The 10,968-nt window shown below is 35.3% G+C and overlaps 1 protein-coding gene across 1 annotated transcript; it reads left to right on the top strand.

The window, feature by feature from the left end:
• Positions 1 to 301: 301 nt before the first annotated feature.
• Positions 302 to 7,526, top strand: LOC128028842 (short transient receptor potential channel 2-like). The gene is made up of 13 exons (XM_052616170.1): positions 302 to 316; positions 1,290 to 1,982; positions 2,287 to 2,490; positions 3,335 to 3,499; positions 3,614 to 3,788; positions 3,943 to 4,143; positions 4,729 to 4,891; positions 4,981 to 5,073; positions 5,156 to 5,348; positions 5,527 to 5,654; positions 5,780 to 5,849; positions 5,932 to 6,064; positions 7,177 to 7,526. Exons 1-13 carry the CDS (start codon positions 302 to 304, stop codon positions 7,524 to 7,526), a joined length of 2,583 nt encoding a protein of 860 aa, XP_052472130.1.
• Positions 7,527 to 10,968: the final 3,442 nt, after the last annotated feature.

Raw genomic sequence — 10,968 nt, 5'->3', positions numbered from 1 at the left:
CTACAAGCAGAAATTAAATTGTAATTATCCAAATGAAATGCAACAGTACTGTGTGCTAATGAGTGTTCTCCTCAGGGAGCATCTCTGTTATTGGTGCTGAGTGGGTGGTACAGGCTAATTCCCAGAGCAAGATGAGACATCAGTAGACAAAAACAAATTCACTAAACAGGTCTAGGAGGTGACAACCAGATTGTTCCTTTCTGGATTCATCTCTCAAGCTGACATGAGAAAGCTGCTCGCTATTTTGGTCTGACGTCTTTCTCAAAAGAAGTTTACTAATTCGGGGTGCTCCACTAAGAACATGGAAAACCTTACGGTGAGTTTCAGATTTTTTGATTTTGAAAGCAAGGCATTAAACGCAATAAGCTTCAAAAGAACTGGGTATCTTTAGGCACAACTCAAAGCGGAGAGTCTAAAAGGCCAATACCTGTGGTAAAAATTATGGTAACTGATGGAATTGAGTGTGTTATTGCCGTTATAAAACCACAGCAATATGGTAAAAGATTGCACTATAAGTAAGTTTAAGTTAATGATTGGCAACCAACATAAAAGCTTACACATTAATCGGATGTGACTTTGAATAGAATCAGAAATTTAGAGTTGGAAATATGCGGTTTAGAAATATTATTATCCAACCGGTGAATTTTGTTGATAATTTACTTCATTTAGGTATATTTACATGACTGTTCAAAATGTGAGGTTGGTATGATATATATATATATATGTTTTTGAAAGAATTGTCTCATGCTCACCAAGTTTACATTTATTTGCCCCAAAATATAATTTACTCACATTAATATTGTGAAATGTTATAACAATTAAAATTTTTTGTAAATAATTTAATATTTTAAATAATGTTATATTTTTCTTCATATATTATTCTTATATGCCAATTTGGTGCTTAATAAGCATTTATTGATATCTATGTTAAAAACAATTTAACTTTATTTCGGGATTTATTATTTATATATATATATATATATATATATATATATATATATATATATATATATATATATATATATATATATATATATATAATGTATTTACTTTCACTTTTGAAGAATTTTAATGCATTTTTGCGGAATAAAAGTATTAATTTCTTAAAAAAACAAACAAAAAAAAAACTTTTGAACAGCAGTGTAATTGTAAAAAAAAAAAGTGTCACCAATGTCAATAAGATGGGAGAAATAAATGTAAATATCCAATATTGCACCAGAATATTTTTCTGGTTTGCTTCTTGAAGTTATTTCATCCTCTAATCTTCTGTGTACTGTCTCTGCGAGCAGCCAGACAACTGGCGTGAGATCGTGAACAAAAAGCTTCACTTTCCACCGGAGCTGATCCCTGCCATCCAAGAGGGCAACACAGCCTGGGTGGACAGTCTCCTCTCCCTTGGTGATGGGATCATCCGTCAGCTTGATGAGTCTGAGGATCGGTTATGGAGGGAAGCACTGAACCTCTCCATCCGACTGGGCAGCGAAGACATCATGACCTCCCTTCTGCTGGGTGTCAAGTTTGACTTCCGTCAGATCCATGAGGCTCTGCTGGTGGCCGTTGACACCAACCAGCCCAAATACGTCAAACATCTCCTGGACCGCCTGGATCAGGAGAAAGGCAACAAGATGGACGTTCGTTCTTTCAGCATGGCCATTTTCGACCACTCCATTGACGATTCTCAATTCGCGCCAGGAGTGACGCCACTAACGTTGGCCTGTCAGAAGGACCTGTATGAGATAGTAACTATGCTGACTCAGAGAGGCCATGATATTCCTCTGCCTCACACCATCTCATGCACATGCCTGGAGTGCCGTAACGCCAGGCAATACGACTTGCTCAAGTTCTCCCTTTCCCGTATTAATACATACAGAGGCATTGCCAGCCGTGCATATCTGTCCATAACCTCAGAAGATGCCATGATCAGGGCTTTCCACCTCAGCCGAGAACTGCGCAAACTCTCTAAGAAAGAACCAGAGTTCAAGGTGAGCTCAGAAAAAAATCATTTATTTATAGAAAACATCACAAATAACAAAAATGTATTTAAAAAAAGGATGTACTAGAGTAAATTGTCTGTTCTGTTTTCCCATAAACTATTAAGAATATGAAGTGCTGGTTAGTAACAAATTACATGTAATCTGGATTACATGATCAGATTCCCAAAACTTTAAGAGTGTTTTTGTATTGTCAGTATACTTATAATACATTATCTTCATAGTTATCAGTGATATGTTTTATATGTAAACACATTTAATAACTGATTTTTATCATCACTTTCTTGATGTTTAGCCTCAGTACCTGGCGTTGGAACAAGTGTGTCAGGAGTTCGCGGTGGAGCTGCTGGGAATGTGCCGGAACCAGAGCGAGGTCTCCACCATCCTCAGTAGCGCTGAGGATGACAGCGAGGATGAAGGACTTAATGAACAGACGTTTGAGGAAGGTATCCCCAACCTTGCTCGTCTTCGACTGGCGGTCAACTACAATCAAAAACAGGTACATCATCTTGGTTTAATAGTAGCAAATGATAAATGTGTTAAAACAATATCACTATCTATATTAAGTATTTTCCAGAAAAAATTGTAAATAAAAAAGTATCAATATTAAAGGTATAGTTCATCCAAAAATGTATAACAGTTATATTAAAAGATGTCCTAGCTCTTCCAAGCTTTACAATGGCTGTGAATGGGTGTTATTTTTCAATGGTCCAAAAGAAATCCAACAAAGCACATCCATCCATCATAAAAGTGTCCCACATGGCTCCAGGGGGTGAATAAAGGCTTCTTTAAGTGAATATTAATATTTAAAACTTTATAAACAGTGGAGTTCAGTTCAGTCAAAATAAAAACACTAAAATGCTTGTTAATTTGAGATTTTTATTTTTATTATCATTTTCTTTAACAGTTATTATTTATATAGTTTAAGTTTTAGTAATTTGGTTGAGGTTTTGTTATTTTTTTTTATTGAAATTTTTTTTTAATACTTAGTTTTTATTCTTTTTTATTTCAGCTTTAGTTTCAGTACATCAAGTATGTGAGAATAACTATATATAACAAAATGTTTAAGTAAGTTTTACATTTAATTGAATTTAATTTCAGTTAATGTTTATTTTATTAAACTTTTTATAATTTTGCCTAACTATAACAACCCTGGTTGAGGTAACACACCGTGTAAACTTCCACTGCCCACACAGACTGATGGATTTGAGGAGAAGCACAGGGCATTTGTTCATCATCTTTCAAAAGCACAGAGTCGTTTGACCCCTGCGCTCATGCCGTATGGGACGGCTGATTGATTGACAGTTGGCTGAGAGGCCTGACTGTTTGTTTTCCTCGTCTAGTTCGTGACTCATCCCATCTGCCAGCAAGTGCTCTCCTCCATTTGGTGCGGTAGCCTGTCCGGCTGGAGGGGAAGTCGAACTGCTTGGAAACTGCTGGTGTCTTTGGGGATCTTCATTGGCATGCCATTTCTCTGCCTGGTTTACTGGATCGCCCCTAAGTCCAAGGTATATTTGAGTGATAACAGATAAATAACATCATAATGCACTTTAGCAAATACAGGTGTAAAACATTTCAAATATTTATTAATTTATATGGCAAACCCTACTTTGTTCCGCCAGCTGGGTAAACTGCTGAAGGTCCCTGTGATTAAGTTCCTGTTACACTCGGCATCATACATGTGGTTCCTCATCACCCTCTTGACAGAGTCAATTTTCATGGAGATGTACCGAAGTGATTTTGCCTCCCGAAAGCAGAACATTCTCCATAGCTCTCTCCACATGGTATGGGTTGCGGGTAGGTGACGCTGCCAAATAAAAAATCCATAGGAAAACCACTTAATAGTCATTTAAATCTCTGAGCCTAGCCATTCATTCTTTGATTTATTTAGAGAAAGAGAGCGAGAATAAATGTAATTATCATTGAGTTTTTAATCTTTCTGCATTGACAGGTTTCTTCTGGTTTGAGTGTAAGGAAGTTTGGATCGAGGGTTTGAAGAGTTACTTCCTGGATGTATGGAACATTGTGGATATGATGGTTCTGAGCATGTATCTGGCGTCCTTCACCCTGCGCATCCTCATCATGCTCAAGGGATATTTCCTATGTCAGGACTCCAGCACTCAAGAACTGTGTGACTATTTCACCAATACAGGTGACATCTCACATATAGGCTGTATTTTCATCTTTTAACTCGCCATCCATATATTATCCTAAGTTACAGTACTATTTAGCAGTAATAATAACAATAAAATATTCATATACATAATGATATAATAATATTTTTCCTGCATCAACCCTTTTTAAAATATGATTCTAATTATACATTGAATGATAATAATAAACTATTATTAATAATAAAAAATAATGTTATTTTAACTGTAATTTTTGTAAATGAAATTATTTATAAAAATATAGATGACATTCTTATTAAAAAATAAAAATTATATATATATATATATATGTATATATATATATATATATATATATATATATATATATATATATATATATATATATATATATATATATATATATATATATACACATACACACATACACGTATTGTATTATTATTAATAAAATAAAATAAAAATGCAATTAATTAATATGATATAGAGGGCATTTGAAATGTAATTGTATTTTTGATCACATAGTAGTACTAGTAGCTGCAGTAATATTATTAGTATTTACTAGTAGTAAAATCACTATTGTATAATTGTATCATGTTACTGAATAGTGCGAGAGAACTGGAACCAGGAGGATCCTCAGTTGATAGCAGAGACTCTGTTCGCCGTGACCAGCATGCTGAGTTTCACACGTCTTGCCTATATTCTGCCGGCCCATGAATCCCTGGGAACCCTGCAGATATCCATGGGAAGAATGATCGATGATATGATGAGGTCAGATCTTGCTGTTTGATCTCTGCGACTGGTCGTCCAGGAGAACCCCATTAAAAAAATGTTCATCAAATGTTTTACTTTCATTACAGATTCATGTTCATCCTTATGATTATTGGAACAGCATTTTTGTGCGGAATAAACAACATATACGTCCCATATGTTGCTTCTCCACATCTTGGCAGGTGATTAATAACTGGTTTACATTGGTTTGAAATCGCCCAGGAGATGCAATTTTAATCTGTTTGTCCATTGTGTTCATTTTAGATTGAATGATACATTTAACTTCCTCTTCTGGACCATGTTTGGAATGGCAAACCAGGAATACGTAGACATGCCTGATTACGCTCTGGCGGAGTTTGTGGGGAGGATCTTTTATGGAATATTCACACTGCTCATCGTCATAGTGCTACTCAACATGCTTATTGCCATGATCTCCAATTCGTTTCAAAGGATCGAGGTGTGAAGCTTCAAAGATCATTAAAGAAGATTTAATATCTCAACATTGTAAATAATAGAATATTAGAGAACATTTGTGGACCAGTGTGATGTTATTTTTTCCTTCGTGAGCATAAGAGTCCGTGCACTTTCAAAAATATTACATTTTTAAATACATAAAAACTGTTTCTTCCTCTCAGGATGACGCAGATGTGGAGTGGAAGTTTGCTCGTTCTAAGCTCTACCTCAGTTACTTCAGGGAGGGTCTCACTATGCCAGTTCCCTTTAATATCATCCCATCTCCAAAGGCTCTCTTCTATACCTTGAGGTAAGATAACCTGACAAGCAATACTAGGAACTACCAAACCTCCATTATCTCTTATGCAAGACTATATGAACTGATGATCATATATCACCAGATGTAACCTTCCTGTTCCTCCCTGTTCTGTGTAGAAGGATCTGCCAAAAGATCTGCTGTTGCTGTAACAAGAAAGCTCCAGAATATCCTCCCATCACATCTTTGGTGAGGGGTTTCTATCTGTAGATCCTCCATAATTCTTGGTTCATTTTGGCTGATGAGGTGTTTCTCACATTTTTTGTTTTAGTCTAGCAATGCCCTGAATAGCAGCGGAGGTCAAGGTGAGGGCAGAGTGCCATACCGCCTGCAGGTGACCAAAGCTCTAGTGCACCGCTACATCGAAGCTGCACTCAGAGAGTTTGAAGAGAGCAAGCGTAAAGGTAGGTCATCAAGAAATGATCCAAAAAGCATGCAGTATATATATATATATATATATATATATATATATATATATAAGCATGCAGTATATCATTTATAAAGCCATTATAGTGACACATTTGTAGTTAAACATTATGTTGAACTACGTACCTAAAAATGAGCTGTTCAGGATGCCGTAGATATGTGCTGGTATCCACAAGGTTGTAGGTTCAGGATCAATCCCCAGAAAAGTTAATCCTTTTAGAAAGACACTTCACCATAAGCTTCTCCAGAGGGATTTTCCTTTTAATTAAACAATAAAATATGTTGACTGCAAATGAAAAAGTGTATGAAAAAATGAATACTTGCTTGTTTTAAGACACTTTCTTATGAGCATTTTGGGATCAGCTTCAGTGCTTGGAATGGCATACTATCATAATCTTTAATATACTCGTTATTCTGCCTACTGTTTAAAGTAATATGTGTAACAATAAGGATTTTGTACAGTAAATGTAAACACCTCAAATAGCAGTATACTACATCGTCACATGATTTCAATATATGCAGCACAGTAAGTGACATGCATTTTCACTGCCATTCAAAAGTCGGGGTTAGATTATTATTTTTAAGAAATTATTTTATTCACAATAAATTGATTAGAAGTGACAAAAATCTCTATTTAACATTATAAATTTCTTTATGATTCCAAATGCTGCCATTTTGTTTACATTATAGTTAATGGATTCAAATGCATTATGAAGTGCATTAACCCATTTCAAATAACAATCCATAGCTTTTCATTACAAAAATAAAACACATTTTTATATATGACAGAAAAGAGCTAATTTAAACAGTAAATTTCACAATTTGACTTTTTACTGTATTTTTATCAAATAAATAGATATAAAAATATACGAACCACAAACCTTTGAAAGTCAGTGTATCTTAGAAATAATAAAAAATAGCATCTTTAATCCAATTTTGTGTAAAAATGTCTCAAAATGTCCAGTCTTAGCAAATAACGAGAGAATTCTGATAATTATTATTAATTTTTTTTTATCCAGTATGTATGATAGTATGCTGTCAGAAAATTGCCAATGTTTTTGTTGCTAACTGCTGGTGTTGTGATGTTCAGATGTTGGGAACAGAATCACTGAGCTGAATACAGTTGTCGGCCGACTGCACTCCGACATGCAGGAGTTCCACCAGAAGCTGCAGTGGCGCCGCAAAAGCGAACCGGACCAAGCCAACATCCTGGGCAAATACATCATGGGCGCGAGGAACAATTTCCGTGACTTTGATAGAAATGAGGCTAAGGGGTACGAAAACACAGGTCTGCCTATCAGTATGCATCCTGCTGAGGAGGAGGAGGATGAGGAGGAGGAAGGAGAGATCAAAGCAGGAGGGATCGCCTCAGAGGAGAGGGAGGAGCCCGTCCCAGGAGAAGAAACTTCTTTTGAGACTGCTAGCACTCCTGATGTGTGAGAAACATACACTGCAGTGTCGCAGTGCACAGAACATTCCCTGAAAAATACCTAGTCACAAGCTTCTAGATGCATTCATAGCACTTTAAATCACTGATAAATACATTTTGACATACTGTAGTTGTTTAATATGTGATTTGTATCATAACTAATATCTAAATTACGATGTCTCATACAAAAATTTATATCCATTAATTTTTTTTACATGATACCTTAAACGTATTTGCCCATTGCCCTGTTTAATTTTCACAATGAATGTGAAAGATAATAACCTTAAATGAAAATGACCACACATACACAAAAATTATATAATATTATATATATATATATATATATATATATATATATATATATATATATATATATATATTTTTTTTTTTTTTTTTTTACAAAATGACATAAAAATTAAGAAAGCACATGATATTTTTGATAAAGTACATCGCTGTGTTATATTATTAACAAGGAAAGGGGAAAGGAAAATGAAAAGAAAAAAGAAACGGATAGCATATTTTGTGTTTTTTTTTTTTTAAACAAGTCTAATATTTTGAAAAATTCTTACAAATATAAATGTTTTTAATATGAATATATTTTAAAAATGTAATTTATTTCTGAATTTAAACGTTTTAGCAGCCATTTCTCCTGTATTCAGTGTCACATGATCAGTGCTTTAAGTGGCCCAAAAGAGGTGCAGGTACTCTATTATAGCCAAAAAAAAAAAAAAAACAAAAAAAAAATATTTTCTGTTTTTATTTGTTTTGTTTTTGTTTTTGATGATTCCCCTCATCCCCTGAGGTAACAACAACTATATGAAGGGGTTTTATATACAGCAGTCAACAGGCGACCTTAATAATAAATAATTTTATTAGTTTGTGGATTTGCTTGAGCTAGAAAGAACTACTGAACATAAATAAAATGTGCAAAAGGATTTTGAATAACTCCCGAAATGACTCAAATGATTCGTGAACCCGCTACGAACTCTCGAATTGATTCAAATGATTTGCGCTCCCCAAACTGACTCAAATGATTCGCGATCCCGTTCCGAACTCCCAAACTGACTCAAATGATTCGCGAACCCGCTCCGAACTCTCGAATTGAATCAAATGATCCGCGAAGCCGCTCCGAACTCCCGAACTGATTCAAATGATTTGCGATTCCCAAATTGACTCAAATGATTCGCGATCCCGCTCCGAACTCCCAAACTGACTCAAATGATTCGCGAACCCGCTACGAACTCCCGAACTGACTCAAATGATTCGCGAACCCGCTACGAACTCCCGACCTGACTCAAATGATTCACGAACCCGCTCCGATTCCTCGAACTGATTCAAATGATCCGCGAAGCCGCTCCGAACTCCCGAACTGATTCAAATGATTTGCGATCTCCAAACTGACTCAAATGATTCGCGATCCCGCTCCGAACTCCCAAACTGACTCAAACGATTCGCGATCCCCAAATTGACTCAAATGATTCGCGAACCCGCTACTAACTCCCGAACTGACTCAAATGATTCGAGAACCCGCTACGAACTCCCGAACTGACTCAAATGATTCGCGATCCCGCTTCGAACTCCCAAACTGGTTCAAATGATTCACGCTCCATACTCCGAACCTGGAAGAAGCTCTGAAAAGCGGCAGCGCAGGCAAATGATTAAAACCTCTATTAAAACAGATGTCCAAATGAACTTACCAGTAGCCTACGCTAAAATCCCGTTCTGGGCGCACAGAGAGGTGGCAGTACGCTCAAGAGCTATATTTGGAAGTGGCGGTACTGAGTACTGGTGTACCGGCCCATTTAAAGCACTGCACTGCAAATCATTCTAATATACAGAAATCATATCAAATATGAATAGAATCAAATCAAATAGAACAGCTTTATTTGAAATATAAATATTTTGTAAATGTCTTTACTGTCAGTTTTAATCATATACATTCACTAAATAATTCATATTAAATATTAATTTCAAAATCGAACTGATCCTACACTTTTTAACAAACTATTCTTCAAAACAACTATTAACTATTAGATATATTAAATAAACTAATATCTTACCCAAACATAATGTTTGAAAAGTCACATCACATCAAATGTCCGATACAAATCCAATATAATATTAAATGTAAAAAAAAAAAAAAAAAAAAAAAAAAAAAAAAGAATAAAAAAAAAGATCTAATATATTTTTAAAAACCTCTGGAAAAGTTAATTATAACTACTGTGCAAAAAATATATAATAATAATAATGAAGTTAACATTTAGTTATGGATTAAAAACATATTTGAAAGGCTATCTTTTCACTTACTTTGACTTAGACTTGTAAGCCCTATTTTGTAGCAAAAGTGCCAAATATCTCACACTCCTCTGGTGCCTTTTAAAGTCATAAACATCATCTAAGTTCAGCAATTATATATAAAAGCCAGCCAGGGAGAAAGACCGCTCAGAGGCAATTTAACGGTGATTGAGGACATTAAAACATGTTTCTTTAGCTATTACATTGATTGAACGGTGGGCAGAGTCTAACATATTCCCTGAACAATTTAGAAAAACTATTTAATAAAATATCTTTACATGAGGTATATTGTAAGTTAGAATGCATAAATCATGACGAGGCACCAGAATGGAGGTTTCACAGAAAACATCACATTATTTGAATGTAAACGCAGTAAGATTCCTGTCCCCTGATGATTGGACACTTGACACTGTGGTGCACTCCCTCTCTCTGAGGACTAGTCTGCTTTTGGTGTTGTTTTAATTAAGCGTGAGCAACGGTGTGTGTTCCCGGGGCCCCGGTGTGGCCCTGGGCACATCACAGCCTGCTTCACACCTGCTGTTTGCATCAGTCTGCAAAGAAGCCTGGAGAGTCCTTGCACTTTTTCATTAGACACAGACAGAGTGGCCCCGCTGGGACACCATACCTCCAAGAGAGGGAAAAAATGAGTTTGTCTTCTTGAGACACAAGAAGTAGTACAGCCAGAACTCTCAGAAGAAATTACACGTCAGAAACAAGAACAAGAAAGATCAAAAGGAATTATAATTAAAATATTAATTTATTCAGAAGAACTTTTTTTTTTTTTTTTTTTTTAAATGCTGATGATTTAGGTGACAAAAATTTAAGAGAAAGGTATCTTAAAATGTTATATTTTTAAATGTACTTGTAGAAAAAGGATCAAAATTAATTCACATTATGCCCACTAGAAATGCTATGGTAGTCAGAGACTTCCATCAACTGATTTGTTACCAACGTTCTTCAAAATACCTTCTTTTATGTTCACTAGGAGAACTCATACAGGTGTGGAACAACTTGAAGGTGAATCAATGACAGGATTTTGGGTGAACTATCCCTTCCACCTGAATATAAACTGAATGCATATTGCTTTAATTAAACATAATTGTGTAGTTAAATGTTAGACTGTGCCTTTATTACAACACAGTTTCAAGTTATACTGCA

The sequence above is a fragment of the Carassius gibelio genome, chromosome A15 (genome assembly GCF_023724105.1).
Source record: "Carassius gibelio isolate Cgi1373 ecotype wild population from Czech Republic chromosome A15, carGib1.2-hapl.c, whole genome shotgun sequence".
Classification (NCBI taxonomy): domain Eukaryota; kingdom Metazoa; phylum Chordata; class Actinopteri; order Cypriniformes; family Cyprinidae; genus Carassius; species Carassius gibelio.
The sequence above is the reverse complement of the archived record's forward strand: the minus strand, read 5'-3'. Positions and strand labels throughout refer to the sequence as shown.